The sequence below is a fragment of the Haliotis cracherodii genome, unplaced genomic scaffold, assembly GCF_022045235.1.
Source record: "Haliotis cracherodii isolate W230 unplaced genomic scaffold, xgHalCrac1.p SCAF_6, whole genome shotgun sequence".
Classification (NCBI taxonomy): domain Eukaryota; kingdom Metazoa; phylum Mollusca; class Gastropoda; order Lepetellida; family Haliotidae; genus Haliotis; species Haliotis cracherodii.
Genome location: NW_027266319.1, coordinates 17,955,110 through 17,971,551, shown reverse-complemented (window position 1 = coordinate 17,971,551; position 16,442 = coordinate 17,955,110). Strand labels below are relative to the sequence as shown.

Here is a 16,442-nt window from a genome sequence, read left to right as displayed (position 1 = left end):
ACATCAGTAAGTGGACTGTTAAAGTAAACCCCTTTATAATATTCGCTCTTGTGTGAGTAAATGCGAGTCTTTTGCACGACTGTTATCTGTTGTCAGGAAAACCAAATCCGACGGATAGGTTCAACTTCTTTTTTAAAACCTTATCCGAAACATGACATACAAAAGTACAGCTTCTAAAGCTTTTATTGAACAGTAAAAAATATCTGAAACAACAGTAAGATAAAGAAATATTTGTATAATCATTCCGACAGTATAAAGATAGTCTGTATGCAACAGCACTCATTTGGATATATACATCTCTTAAAATATATATATATATATAAATAACGAAGAAATAACAAAAAAATTAGAGATTCATCAGAACGTGGACGGTATCAACAGTCGTGTGACAACACAACTCAATTAACATCATATTGCATTATAATAATTATTAATTGTCTTGAAAAATAATCAATATGTTATCATATGGACAAAAAAAGAACATAAAAACACATCTAACGAATTATTATCACTCAGGCAAAACTTGCCATCGTCACAATACTACTAAAACTGATGCGGAAACAACCTTACCAATATAAAAGTACAAATGGTGAGGTGAGGTGTTTTGACCCGAAGTAGTGGACATTTGCTGAATAAAACTGAGCTAAGAAATATCTGTAACTCGGGTCTGTTCTGTCAGTTTTGAGGTAGTGACATGTCAGTTGTGTGTGTTTTTGGAATTTAACATCGTATAATGCGTGTTTAAACACACCTTACAAACGATCGCGTAGATATACATGTTTAAACATACATGTAATTGTTACAAAATTACTAATTATCTACACAATAGGACGACATAGGGATTGCAGTAGTTACAGGGCAAACGTGAGATGGAGATTGTTTATCCAAGTGACAACAGGGGTAGTCGAGTTATCTCCCTTGCATGTAGCGACGGAAGGGCGAGCACAGTCCACTGTGTCCGTGTCATGGACGATATCTAGACGATGCTGTCTCTGGCTACGACTGCTTTGCCCTCCGGTGTCGACAACCAGCGTCTCTCATTTGTCCGAGTATTGTACTCGTACACCTTGCCAGTGGCTGGAAGTAATGAAACACATCGTTACCATGGCGATAGCAGCTCATAGATTGTTCGTTCGTTTCTTGTTTAACGCCGCACTCAGCAATATTCCAACAATATGACGGCTGTCTAAATAATCGAGTCTGGACCAGACATCATGAGCATCGATCCACGCAATTGAAATACGATGACATGTATCAACCAAGTCAGCGACAAGCATAGTCGCCTTTTAAGACCTAATCTACCCCGTATCTTCACGGGTCAGCTCATATATTGACTTGTTATTATTGACTTGTTATTCTTCAAAGCATCAGTTACTGTGGTCATTATAATGTATTAAATGTCTGAATTATTATATGGTCATACAGCCTTACATATTGATAAGGTATGTTAACTGTGTGACACATAAACCTTTTCAAATTAATATGGATATAAAAAAGAAAGTCAAACCAAAGTATGACTACATTCAAACTGCTGTTTATCCCTAATGGGACATGACTTTAAACAGCAATTTTACAATAGTTTTCTTTTGTTTGTTTGTTGTTTAACGCTGCACTCAGCAATATTCCGGCTATATGACGACAGACTGTAAATTAATAGAGTCTGGACCAGACAATCCGGTGACTGACACCATGAGCATCGGCCTACGCAGTTGAGATACGATGACATGCATAAACGAAGTCAGCGAACCTGACCACCCGAACCTGTTAGTCGCCTCTTGCGACAAGCATGGGTTGCTGAAGACCTACTCTAACCCGGATCTTTACGGGTACACCGCGTCCTAGACATACTGTTGGTATGCCATGGAACCATTGATCAAAAACACGGACAGACGCGCTGGCTAACCTGGATCTATAGCTGCTCCGTCGAACTGTCTGTTGATGATGATGTGTTCCGCTGTACCAGTTTTAGGCGACAGCAATACGGTGCGGGGTGTCCGCGGGGGACTCACGTTACTGTAGCCTCTCTTCGTCTCCATGGGGCGGAAGTACTCCTTCTCCTTAGTCGTCTCCACCCGTGGCTAGCCACATAAAAATACATTATTTATCTCACATCTTATAGACATCTCGCAGTATATATACTCAAAACAAACTACTTTTGATGATGTGTTTACAAGTTTCCAGCAATATCATGACGGATGACACCAGAAATGGGCTCCACACTTTGTACTCATGTTAGGAATCGAACTCGGACCTTCGGCGTGACGAGCGAACACTTTAACCACTAGGCTACCCCAACGCACCTCATACTGGCTTGAGATTATGAAAATGGTAAAGGTGATGATAACAGTGGAGCAGCAAATTGATTTACTAAAGGGTGTGGCTGGTCAACGGAGAAAAACAGTGATGTGAGTACAGTCGATGTACCGATTGATACAGTACACGGGGTATGTAGGGTGGTAGTCTAGTGGTTAAAGTGTTGTGTCAAGACAAGGTTTCGATTCCCCACTGAGGTACAATGTGTGAAGCCTATGTCTGGTGTTGCCTGCGGTATTATTGCTTATTATAAGCGGACAAACACACTCACTCATATCGTATATCAGCGAGAGAAACTATTGTACACATCCAGCTGATTTACCCCAAATGCCTTTTAATTTTTATTAGTTCCTATACATAATATTTAGCCTAAAATTCAATGTAGGTGGTCGAAAACAACTTTAACAAACATTTCAAATTCCGGATTAGTACAGCAACTAATGAATAAAAAACAAACACGTTATAATATAACAAGATACCGAAAGGTACTCGACTATTTTCTATTAGAGGCATCTTTTCATATGTAGTCCTATCCAACAGCGGTGATAAAATATCGTGTGTCGTTTTCATTTCAACTAATGTTAAAACAGTGTAACACAAAATTCTCAAAAGTCATTGTTTTCTAATTTCAATTTTTTAGTCGGTAGGTCCCGTTAGCAACTGATACAAAATATACGCTCTAAGATTTTGGTTTGGTTTGTTTTGTTGTCTTACGCCGCACACAGCTATATTCCAGTAGTATGACGGCGGTCTGGAAATAATCGAGTCTGGACCAGACAATCCTGTGATTGATATCATGAGCATCGATCCACTCAATTGGGATCGATGACATGCTTCAACCAAGTCAGCGAGCCTGACCACCCGATCCCGTTAGTGGCCTCTTACGACAAGCATAGTCGCCTTTTACGGCAAGCATGGGTTGCTGAAGACCTATTCTATCCCGGATCTTCACGGGTCTATGGCCTAAGAGAGAGTCGGAATGTAATGTGGGCAACCAGTTGAGTCACGAGTACTTTTGAGGACACGGGTGGTCCAGTCGTCTAAGGCGCCGCAATTCGCTTTGCCTTCCTTGGGCATGTCAGGAACCTATGATCGTGGGTTCGACTCCCGGTCGCACCGAATATGTTTCTAGGTTTATCAGCACCATACCCGTGCTCGTGCATTACTTCGGGCTTTCCTCCCACATTAAACTCGCCGTGATATAACACGAATTCTGTTCAAAGCCGCGTTAAACCAACTCCCTCACACATTCACTGCTACTGCTACCTACCGGCGTCCGGGGAACAGCCGCAAACACTGCGGGAGGATACTGCTTTGTTTTCTTTACGTCAAGATCAGGGACAATTGCTGCAGAGAGGTTCAAAGAGAAGTTAGTTAGACAAAGCCACCACGTGTTGATCCGACTTTTATTCAACCGATGAGCTGATATAAAACTTCGTTATGCTTACGTTTTGTTTGGAAGAACCTGTTGTGATTCTGCTCTTTCTTGGGCTGTTTTGTCGGGGTTATCGGTCTGCAACAAGGACGCCACGTCATAGAGTGTAGAATTAATCATCTGTCATCTGACACATTCATACTTGTGGTTATAGTACAGGAGAAAACCAGGTAAAAACACCTACTACATAAAATGTCTGACTATACAGTTTGATCCAGGAGAGCCAACTGAACATTTCTGGGTACTATGTTATCCCAATTTATAGGGTAGTTAAAAAACTAGAGGCAGTCTAATGACAGATACCTGTTGTAAAAACTGTGTTCATTTTATGTGATACAATTGTGCTGTGACGTCATTAAGAAAGAAGTTTCACGTCAACTTACTTCCATAAAAATCACCATGTACAAAAATATCGCTTCTTCTCTCCATAGTTCGTAATGTAATAAAAACATCATTTCAAAACATTTCAATACATATCTACTTTCAATTAATCCGCTATTATTTCTAAAAAACAGCAGTTGTTATACATAAACAGTTATAAGACTTTGCGGGATCGTACTTTGCCATGCATCTCGGTGATAAATATGAATTGAAGCTTGTGAATTGTACTTTTGTGTTCCTAAGATTGTGTAGTTTTAAAATATAATGAAAAGTCAAAATGTGATTTTTCAACCATGAGGTCTGTTATCTTATGTTTGTTCACAAATATTCATCAATTCTGCGTTAAAAGGACCAACCTTCTCTTCTTCCTCCACCAGACGATAGCGAAGATGGTGATGGCGATGAGGACGACGGTCAGGAGGCAGGCGAGGGTGATAAAGACAATGCCGACTGTGGTCTGATGCCATGGGGTGACAGTCTCCGTGTAGGGGCTGGCGTTCTGGATCACAAAGTAGTCCCAGGCTGACCCTATGGGAAGAGAAGTAGGAGTATATAAACTAGAAATAGTTATGAAAGGCAAATACGCAATGTTAAAAATGGAATTACTGCAATGCATTCCAACCCAACTAGAAACCGTGAGCCATGTTTGTCCCTTACACCTTTTAAATCCTGGTACTACTACTACTACTACTACTACTACTACAATTACTTCTACTGCTGCTGCTGCTGCTGCTGCTGATGATGATGATGATGCTTGAAATCATTACATTAAATGATAACCCACCTTGCAGAGAAGATGATGGCGTCCCTGACGGGTCGGACGCTACCACACTGGTGACAGCACTGGAAGTGAGGAAAGTCTTCCCCTGGGACAGGTTGCTTAACGACTCGGTTGAGTTGTCCGCAACAACAACAAGGTTGACATTTACTGGACTGAAAGAGAGCATCCCCGAGACACCATTTACTAGAGTATCGACAGAACAATGACACCAGAGTATTTACATCAATTAGTTCCCTAGTTTACATATCAGGATTAACGTTCTAAATCAGGTTAATAACAATATTGATGAATATGAATTTGTAATTATGTTAGAAATAGCATCTGAATATAAGTTATTGAGACAAGCTTCCATATTCAGTGACCGCCCATTGTATTTTTATTGCTTATTTATAAAAAAATGTTAAATTCCCTTAGTTTTCAGTTACCTTTTAGGCGGTAATTAAAAAAATTACCCACTTGGGCCTTTATTGTATAATTATAAAACATCTTTTTAAAGTGCAAACGCTGCACATAATCATGATGATCTTGTCACTTATGTTAATGGTAATCTGTCGATTCGCTTTTAAGTTTGTTAAGACACACCCTGAACAATCTTGATTGGCCTGTTTGGGTGAAGTATACCTGAGCGAAGGTTGCCTACTCTGATGTCCACGCTTTGTCGCCCCTCTCGTGTATAAGGTTAATGATAACTATACCCTGGGAGATCCTCTGTTGAAGAACCGTTACTTTAGCTAAGGTGTTGTAATCGTAAGTTTAACACAGTTATCATCAATTACCTTGATGCCAGGAGTCGCCTTCTTGTTGGTGCTGCTACTGCCGTCTCCCCCGACCGCTCTGTGATGCACCAGACCCGTACAAGACAAGATTGGTATTTGGATGACATGACACTCTTGAATTGGGACACAAACTGATCCTTTCTAATGAGGAAATCGGCTTTGCTTATGCCAAGTTTGATGATGACGGCCACTGTGTTGGGATCGAATGTGTCTACACGAATTGATGCTGCAGGGTTGGTGGTTCCCGAAGGAACGCCACTGTCCTTCGCTGTGGCTTCCAGTACATACTTTGTGTTCACTGATACTGGGGTCTGTAGCGTCACAACACCTAGATATAATAAATATTAACATGATCAGCACCTGTCATCTGTTCAAGAATATCCCCGATACTGGGGAAGAAATTCACATACTTTTTAGAATGTAATTAAAAGAAAAAATCTTATAATCCTATACACGTTAATATTTTCAAGTACCTGAATTGACATAAGTGTATTGAAATACTGGCATCAACCACAAAGAAACATCCATAAGGGTCCTGGGAAAAGGATTAGGACATTAGTTCATCGGATTCAGTATCAGCATCAATCGCAAAATAGTGTTAGTGCAGTGGTGGACGGCGTTCATCTTTTTTGAGACAAGTACATAGATTCACAAATAATGATTTGAAACAAACATAGTGCTTTAGTCAAGACTATTTAGTGAGAAACTGTATGAGTCATATAATCTCATGAATGCCTAAATATATCAGAATACCTGAATTGGCACCAACAGCAAAGAAAAATCCATAAGGATTCTGGGAAAAGTAGTAGGACACTTGACCATTTGGTCCAGAATCAGCATCAGTGGCAGTCAGAGTCAAAATAGTGTTGTCACAGGAGCCTGTGTAGGCGATCTCAGCGTTGTAGAAGGTTGTGCTGAAGACAGGGGTATTGTCATTTTCATCGATGACTGTGATCTGAACAATAGCTGAGGCTGTCAGTGGAACTGTCCCATTGTCAACAGCTAAAATGGTCACATTGAATTCCACGTCAACCTCTCTGTCCATAACAGACTTGACACTGACAATACCTGAAGTAGGATCAACTATTAAGAACTGGTCCCCTCTGACTCCTTCAGGAGTTGAAGTGTCGATTGACAGAGTTATGGCACCATTGTGGGCATCTGCATCAGTGACTGTAACGGTTAATATGCTCGTTCCTGCAACCGTATTTTCATTTACCGATCCTGTATACTGTGTGGGGTTGAAGACGGGTGGGTTGTCATTCAAGTCATCAATCACGATTGTCACATTCACATCTCCAGTTAATTGTGGAGTGCCACCATCTTTAGCACGACATCTCAAATTGTATGTGTCAATAGTTTCTCGGTCCAGATTCCCTGCTGTAGTGATTACTCCAGATGAAAGGTCAAGGTTGAAATGGGATGCTTCGCCAATCCAGAAGACAACAATCTCATACGTCAGAGCTGCATTTGTTAGGGTGTCTAGGTCTGTAGCTTGTACTGTGCCAACTGATGATCCAGAAGGAACGTTTTCGGCTATGTTGAAGGTGTATGGTGATATGTTGAAGATTGGATTGTTGTCATTCACATCATCGATCACTATCGTGGTGGTAACAGAAGCAGTCAGTGGAGGTGTACCCTTGTCAGTTACATGAATGACGTGGTTGTAGGACGCGGTTCTCTCCCTGTCCAGTGAATTCACCACTTGAACAATACCACTCCCGATTTCTATCTGAAATTTAAATTCAAATAACAATAGATTATGTCACATTTTTTATCATTTTTGTCATTTTAGGGTTACGGTTTAATATATCAGAAATCGATTTTTAAGACTGTGTATGCTGTGAACAGATGACAAACCTTGAAATCTCCATCAGTGTTTCCAGACACAATGGAGTACACAAGTTCAGCATTCATGCCACTATCTATGTCAGAGGCTGCAATAGTGAACACAATGGTTCCAGGGCTGATGTCCTCACTCAGATTAGTGAAGTAGCTTCCTGTTATGTCCGGTTTGTTATCGTTGATATCTAGGAGGTTGACTGTCACAAGAGTTGTTCCCGTATTGGCTGGTGACCCGAGGTCTGTTGCATAGATAGTAAGGTTGTGACTGTAAAATATAGAAATAGCTCTTATGATTAAAAACTCAAAATGATCAGAATATACAGATTCTATAGAAATGGCCAATAACGAACTTCATTATTATTATATATATTTTGTTTATTTAAATTTTATTTTTAGAGCTATTTTGCACATTACCCCGAATGGAATCTGTTTGGGGAGATAATCGAGGCTAGTTACTCTGGTGTTGATGTGTTATATTGTAATATGTTTTAGACACTATTTGTACGTTTGATCACCTTGAAATAGTTTCTCTATCCAAAGGAGCTTTGACTGAAATCTGCCCAGATCCTGGGTTGACATCAAAGTAGGCATCAGTGAGACTGTAGGTGAAGACGTTATTGTTGTTAGCAGAAGAGTCTGCATCTTTGGCATAGACGGTCGTCACACTAGTTCCCACAGTTGTGTCTTCTGACAGACTCTGAACAAAGTAGTCATGTGTGAATGTAGGAGCATTATCATTAAGGTCAACTATGATCACCTTGACGACTCCAACAGTAGACAGAGGAGGCGTTCCACCATCGATGGCTTGTAGAATAAGGAATAATTCTATATGTTCTTCACGGTCAATATCCTTGGCTGTAGTTATGACACCTGTTGTACTGTGAATTGCAAAGTATGTTTGGCCACTTCCAGATAATATTGAGTATGTGACTTGTCCATTGATCCCCGAGTCTTTGTCTGTTGCAGTAACAGTTTTGACACCACTACCAATAGGGACATTTTCATAAAGAAAAGGCGTATAGATTGATTGAGAAAATACTGGATATTCATCATTTTCATCCTGAAGTATAATTTCAAGCCAGAATGACCCAGTTAAGCCACCTTTGTCTTGTGCTTCAACAGTAATATTGTGAGTGTTGGGAGGTGTGTCATAATCTAGAACGGACGATATATATAGTTCTCCTAGCTGTGGGCTGCAGAAGAAAAGTTCAGGGCTATTTCCATTTGTGATACTCCATAAGAATTCTCCATCGGTTCCTGCATCGCCATCTACTGCACTTGCATTGTAAAAGTTGGTTCCCACTGGAATGAGCTCGCTCACGGTAATGCTGTCATTCGGGACAGCAGGGATCGGAGCAAACTCGTTTTCTGATAGTACATTTATGATGATTCGGCCATTCGATGACAATAGTGGGGTTCCACTGTCTGAAACTTGAATAACAAGGTCATACTTTGTCAATATTTCATAATTGAAAGTTTTTCCTGTATCCAGTATGAGTTCATTTCCAACAAATGTTAAAACATTTCCTGTGTTTCCCGATAAGATGGTGTACACAGGTGTTGCATTTGGGACATCATCATCATCTCGTGAAGTCACTACTGCAACTGTAGATCCACTTGGTGCTGTCTCAAGGACATCTTTGATGTAGATGACTGGTACAAACACAGGGATGTTATCATTCACATCATCCACTGTTATACTGAGATCCACTTCAGAATTACGCTCATTACCTGAACCAGCATAGTCATCAGTAGCACGGATTTTCAAAGTGTATGAGGCCATGCTTTCTCTGTCTACATTACCTACAGTCTTGATTTCACCTGTTCCTTCGTCGATTGTAAAATGACCAAGACCATTTCCAGTTGTTACAGAATACCTGATTGTCCCATGAAGTAAACCCATATCAGTATCTGTAGCTGTTACTGTGTACACAAGCGTTCCTATGGAGACGTCTTCCTGAATAGCCACAGGAGTAACCGGAGAAAATACAGGGGCTGCTTCATTTATAGGAGTTACATCTAAACTTACAGGAACAGTGATAACTCTTGCAGTACCCCCTTGGTCAGATACTTGAATTTCCAAGCTATAGGTAGTCTTTGTTTCATAATCGAGCAAAGCAAATATGGTGACCACCCCAGAAGCAGCATCGATGGTAAATTTGCCATCCCCGTTGCCTGTTGTGATACTGTAAGCCAGGGTAGGGGTAGAAGAATCGGCATCAGAACATGTTAGACTGCTTACAGTTGTTCCAATACTGGAATCTTCTGGTAATGTGTTGATATAGTTGGAAGGAGCACAGACCGGGTCATTGTCATTAACGTCGAGGACTAAAACTGTCAGCTGAGTCGTTGCTGTGCGACTTCCAGCTCCTGTTCCATCAGCTACTTCTATTGTCAAGGAATATGTGTCTGTGGTTTCTCTGTCAAGAGCTGCCTGGAGAACAACTGTCCCTGATGTTGGATCAATCCAAAACTTGTTATCTGTGTTTCCTAGAGTTATGCTGAATGATAGAACAGAATTAGACACATCATTATCGTTGGCATTAATGTCCTTAATAGTAGTTCCTAAAGGTGTGTCCTCACTGAATGACTCGGAGTAGGGTCCAGGTGGCGCAAAGACCGGGTCATGTTCATTGACATCCGATACTGTGACTGTTACAATGGCAAAGGTAGTGAGGGTTCCATCAGAAGCCTGCAATATAAGATTGTACACACTCAGTGTTTCTGCATCAAGTCCTGCATTCACTGTCACCTCTCCTGATGTAGACCCAACAGCAAACACGCTCCCGGTGTTGCCTGCTGTGATTGTGTATACAACATTATTGTTAGGAGGATCATCAGCATCTGGACAGGACACGGTGCCAACGGAGGTGGCTACGGCAGCATCTTCTGGAACATTGCCTGTGTATACAGATGAGGTGCAAAGAGGAAAGTTGTCATTGACGTCAGTTATTGTAATCGAAACAGTCGATGTTCCAGTAAGGCTTGCAGGGGTTCCTTTGTCCTGAGCCTTGACTTCCAAAACATATGAAGATAAAGACTCCCTGTCAAGAGATGCCTGGACAGACACAACACCTGTCACAGAGTCCACAGTGAAGTGACCCAGTGAATTGCCAGACGAAATGAAATAAACTACATCTCCTGAAAAAAACAACAACAACAAACGCATGAGAGTGTTATGGAGTGATCATTCTCAATTCAATTTATCTAAAGCTGTCATCAAATGAAACAATATTTGAGATGGAACATAACATTTTGGTAAGATTCTGATTGCAATTAAATAAACTACATCTGAAAACAAAACAAAAAAACGTGAGAGAATAATGGAGTGATAATTCTCAATTCAATATATCATCAAATGAAACAATATTTGAGATGGAACATAACATTTGTGTAAGATTCTGATTGTAGGTTGTATTTTATCTTGCTTGTTGCCATGTACCATTTGGACCCGCATCTGTATCTGTTGCTGCTACTGTCACAACAGCTGATCCAGGGGTAGCATCTTCAACTATGCTGGGCGTGTAGGGGTTCTGGCCAAATGCTGGAGTGTTGTCATTCTCGTCTATAAATAATAAATAAATAATGTATTTACTTGTTCCTCACTTAATTGTATTCATGAGTAAAAACGATCTACCCTCTATTTACAATGCAGTTTTTATGGTAAAACCACCTACCTGTGATACTGACAAATATGTGGATGACTGTAGAGAGCGGTGTGGCTCCACCATCAGTAACAGTAACATTCAGAAGGTATGAAGCAGTTGTCTCTCTATCAAAGGATGCTCCTGCAGCAACAGAAACCAATCCTGTAGAAGTATCCAGATCAAACAGGTTCCCTGGATCCCCTGCAATTTTGGCATAACTGAGGGCATTGTTTGGTGCGTTTATATCCGAGTCTGAACACACGATTTGTTGAACTGACGTTGTTGGTCCTGTTGATTCAGTTATGGCAGTGGAATAGTATGCCTGAGTGCAAGATGGTGCTACATCATTTACATCAGTCACTGATACAGTTAGGATATAGGTACCACTCAGTGTTGATGGATTAGTGCCAGCATCCGTTGCCTGGACTGTAACAGTGTATGATAACACAGATTCGGCATCAAGGACGTCACTAACTCTCACAATGCCAGTTGATGAGTCAACCACAAACTTCCCAAGTGATCCCGATATGATGCTAAAGGTTACTTGTCCATCTAGTCCAGAATCAGGGTCTGTAGCATCAAGATCAATAACAACATGTCCCAGTACACTGTCCTCAGGAACAATTTCTGTGCTTGATGCCGGGGTGAATGTTGGAGAATTTTCATTGATAGGATTGACACCTATGGACACTATGACGTCACTAGTCAGGCCCCCGCCATCAGTAGCCCTCACTGTGAGAGTGAAGAGTTGGGTCGTCTCAAAGTCCAAGCCAGTATTGTCAGTAACTGTGATAACACCTGCTGCGATGCTAAAAACAGTGTCAGTGTTGCCACTCTCAATGGAATAGGTAATTGTTCCAAAGCCTAGATCGTCCGCATCTGTGGCAGTTACTGTCATCACAGTCGTCCCTGTAGCTGTGTTCTCATCTACATTTGTTGTATATGATGATGGATTAAACACTGGCAGGTTATCATTGACATCTGTTATAGTGAGTGTCAAGGTCTCACATGTGGATTTGATTGCATCAACTGTGCCTGAATCAGTGGCACATACATCAACAGTCACAGTTGGATTGGTTTCTCTGTCTTGTTGAACCTTCAGAGTTATTACTCCTGTGGCAGATCCTATGAGTAGATTTGTTGTGTCCGTCAGGGAATATGTAACAGTATTTGCAGTGTCAGCGTCAGTTGCAGCCACAGTAAGTATCGTAAATCCTACTGCCTCCGATTCTGCCATAGAAGGGTTGAACGGCGTTCCAAGGAAAACTGGAGCAGCCTCATTGACGTCTGTCACTGACACAATCACTGTAGTTGATGTGCTTAGCGCAGGGACAGCACTATCTTCAACTCTTATTATGATGGAGTGCGAAGTGACAGTTTCATAATCCAAGCCTGTTGTAGAGACAGCACCACTCGTATCAACAGAAAATGAACCACTTCCAGCAACAGCATTCACGGATTCTATTATGTAGGAAAGTGTTCCACTTGCTCCTGTATCCAAATCGGTGCACGACAAAGAAGCCACATTACCAGTATGGTCTTCTCTTTGAATGACAGTCGTGGAACTAGGGGAGCATGATGGCGTGTTATTGTTGTCGTCAACTACATTGATTGTAACACTAACATCTGTACTTCTAGATGGTGTTCCACTATCAGTTGCTGTCACAGTAAGAGAGTGTGTACTGGCAGTTACATAGTTCAGATTATCTTTTAAGGTTAGGGCTCCATCGGATGCTAGGGCAAATGTGGCGTGAGCTGTCATTGTGTACGTAAGATCTCCATCTGTGCCACTATCTGCATCATTTGCAAGAATCTGATGTATAAGAGTTCCAATGGCTGTGATTTCTGGTACTGCCTTGATGATAGTTGTTGGGGTAAATATTGGACTATGCTCATTCACATTAGTGACTGTTATTGATACAATTGTTGTGGCAGACCTGGATTGTGCATCACCGGCTCTGTCTACTGCCTTCACTGTCAATGAGTGGGACACTGCTGTCTCATAGTCCAGCAGTTTGGCTGTTTTGATCTCTCCATTGCTGGCATCGATTGTGAAGTCACTGTTTGTATTACCACCTGTAAGAAATGAAGTGTAAAGGAGTTAATACATGGTTTCAGGAAAAGGTAGCATCCAATAGAACATCAGTATAAGACACACTTAGTATTACTTTTGCTTGCACTTCACATACCGATGATTGAGTATGTTATTTGTCCATTTCCTCCTGTTGCGGGGTCATCTATGTCAGTTGCTGCAATGGTGACCACCACACTAGCTCCGACAGCATCTGTCTCAGACACACTGCCACTGTTGAGAAGAAAGATAAAATGCACCATCCATTCCATCCATTCATAACAAAACGCCTATGTATCAGATAATAGTTTTGCTAGTGTTCAACTTGATGTTGTCAGTGGCATTGCATGTACTGGGTGCAACTTGTGGATGGTGAAGAGAAAGAACCATACCTGTAGGACCCAGAGCCAAACACAGGAGTGTTGTCATTTTCATCTGTGATAGTCAAACTGACAGTGGCTGTTACTGTCGTGGTTCCGTCTGTTGCTGTAACTAGAAGGTCGTGAGTTGCATCCGTCTCTCTGTCCAATGATGACACTAGTGTGATGATGCCTGAAGTTGAGTCTAATGCAAACAAAGGGTAGGATGCTACAAAGGCAAATGTGATTTGTCCATCTGCTGTGGCAGCGGAGTCTGCATCTGTTGCTGTAACTTGTGCTATTGTGGAAGCCAGTGCCAGATTCTCACTGTGGGATACTGGATATATCACTGAAAGTGAAATAAACAAAGTATGTTATGAAATGTGGAAAAGGCTGAGACAATGCTGAATCATGTCAAATACTATTTTATGAGTATGTTTCTTTGCAATACGCAAGTATCTGTGTACCATTGAAGACCCCTATATAAGCTACACAAAGGGATAAATCTAAGCACAAACGGGATTGTTGAGCATTTGACTGTTAAAAGGGTGAGCTGGACACTTATCATTGTGTACTTGATGGACACATGAATCACATTTACATCCTTTACATGTATTATACAAAACAGACACATCCTAGGACTTGGTGATTTGGAATTGTGTTTGTAGTACTTTATTATAAATGTGTCCTCAGCTGGAAAACAAATGTGATAATGATCTATCATTTTTAAGGACCCACTTACAATAAAATTCAAAGGTATATTTGAGATTTCTTACCTGGGGAAAACACTGGCGGAGCCTCATTAACGTTTCCAACGTGTATTGTTCCAGGGATGGATACACTATTTGCAGTGTCGGATATTGTCACAATAACATCATATGTTGTCACACCAAAATCATAGTCAAGCGGTATCTTTAACTGAAGAATATTTGAACTCATTTCAAACTTGGTCGTATCTCCAGTTGACAAAGTGTATGATACAGTTCCAGTGGTGTCATCATCAGTACATGTGAATGTGTTGACACCAAATCCGGCACTCTCAGCTTCACTGACTGTCACAACAAAAGAATTCTGAGAGCAGGATGGTGTATTGTCGTTGACGTCTGTGATTGTTACAGTAAGTGTAACTGTGGCAGTTCCAATGTCTCCACTTTCCTTGGCTTTGATGACAAGATCATATGAGGCTTTTGTTTCTCTGTCCAGGTTAGCAATAGTTGACACTCGTCCTGTACTTGAATCTATGGTAAACTGATTATTGAGGTCACCACTCTGAATAGAATAAACAGGGCTACCAAAAGCATTATTTCCATCAGGGTCTGTGGCTACAACGTCGGCAACGGAGATCCCAATGGTGCTGTCTTCAGCAATGGTGGAGGAAAATGTTCCAGAAAATGTAGGTGGGCCATCGTTAACATTGATGACGTTTAGGTTAACTGTGACTGTTGTTGATTGTATAGGGCTGCCCGTATCAGAGACAGTGATTGTCAAAGTGTGACCAGTGTTTGCCTCGTAATCGACAGCATCTGAAGTATTCAGAATGGTTTGCTGATATATAACAGGATACATGAAGGCTAGTGGTAACATAAGTCTGAGGCACAACAGTTCACTGTTGTCTCTAAAGATTGAATCTGAATGAAGGATAAATGTCTATATCAATGCTTTTTCTGTAAGCATGATACCAGTGCTTAGCGAAATGGTTCAAATCTTTAGATAACATGCAGACTTATAACTGAAATACTGTCCAAAGCGACATTTAACCCCACAATTAATCACTCTTTTGGCACTTGTTATCAGGTTCAACTCACTTTCTATTGTTACAATTCCTGAAGTTACCCCAAAGTGGGACCCTGGACTCTGCACAAGATTATACACCAATGATGTCCCATCTTCAACATCTGAGCATCCCAAACTTGCAATAAGTGTTGTGGGGAATGTAGCTGAAACAGACCAATTCAGAAACAATTAATTATAAAGGGCATGGATTATACAATCTGAGGAATACACATAACCATCGTCTTCAAAGCGCATTTCTGGAAGGTATGTAGGTAAACACACACAATAAACTGGACGCCATGTTACATTTTGGTGTAGGTACCAGAATATTTTACCAAACATTTTCTTACCAACATTCTCTGCCACATTCTGTGACCAGCTGGATTGAGAGCAGGAGGGGATGTTGTCGTTGGCGTCTGTCACACTAACTGTTACTGTGCCAGTGCCCTACGAGAAAGATAATAGTGGCAAGTGAATAAGTATGTTGCAAATGGACAAATAACCCTTTCATAAGATGTTATGGGATCTATGTGTGCAGCCTACATGGTACTTGCCTGAAGACCACCCCCATCTGTAGCTGTGAGGGTGAGGAGATAGAACTTGGTGCCAGCAGGGAGGGAGTCATAGTCCACGCTGGAGGCCAGGGTGATGACGGCAGAGGACTGGTCTATGCTGAACAGGGACAGTCCTCCTTGAGTCACTGAATATATGATAGAGGCAAACTTTTATCACTACACAAATCTCTTTTTTAACCAATGAGAAGTTATTTAGACATCCTCTAATGTAAAGATGTATGAAAATAAAGTATAAATTGTGTATGGACAAATTCCTTTTTGATACATTGTTCACATTTTCGATTTCTGTCCATAATTGTCTAGAATTGTGTCAAGACCGTCAAGTCCCAAGTACTAACATTGTTTGAAACACTTCTACACAATCTGGTAACACACATGTTGTGTTGTTATTGTTGGGTTTCTAAAGTTATGTACTTATGTACATTAAACTAATGTTTTATTTCAAATACTATGACAATACAGGAAATCAATCAGTATTTAACCTTG

At 40.9% G+C, this 16,442-nt stretch overlaps 2 protein-coding genes across 2 annotated transcripts in view; both read right to left on the bottom strand.

The window, feature by feature from the left end:
* The window catches only part of LOC139445167 (receptor-type tyrosine-protein phosphatase epsilon-like), a 187,023-nt gene that overhangs the window by 66,518 nt on the left and 104,063 nt on the right, over window positions 1–16,442 (bottom strand). The gene's annotated exons all lie outside the window — the stretch shown is intronic.
* LOC139446295 (protocadherin Fat 4-like) overlaps window positions 4,461–16,442 on the bottom strand; it is a 43,554-nt gene continuing 31,572 nt past the window's right edge. The window contains exons 37-50 of the mRNA XM_071227644.1: window positions 15,936–16,081; window positions 15,732–15,828; window positions 15,414–15,545; window positions 14,385–15,179; window positions 13,642–13,957; window positions 13,368–13,483; window positions 11,209–13,254; window positions 10,974–11,096; window positions 8,047–10,672; window positions 7,547–7,796; window positions 6,440–7,418; window positions 5,687–6,014; window positions 4,914–5,062; window positions 4,461–4,657 (exon numbers count right to left, since the gene is read on the bottom strand). Coding sequence (XP_071083745.1) covers window positions 4,461–4,657; window positions 4,914–5,062; window positions 5,687–6,014; window positions 6,440–7,418; window positions 7,547–7,796; window positions 8,047–10,672; window positions 10,974–11,096; window positions 11,209–13,254; window positions 13,368–13,483; window positions 13,642–13,957; window positions 14,385–15,179; window positions 15,414–15,545; window positions 15,732–15,828; window positions 15,936–16,081 — 8,300 coding nt within the window. The remainder of the gene's footprint in view (window positions 4,658–4,913; window positions 5,063–5,686; window positions 6,015–6,439; window positions 7,419–7,546; window positions 7,797–8,046; window positions 10,673–10,973; window positions 11,097–11,208; window positions 13,255–13,367; window positions 13,484–13,641; window positions 13,958–14,384; window positions 15,180–15,413; window positions 15,546–15,731; window positions 15,829–15,935; window positions 16,082–16,442) is intronic.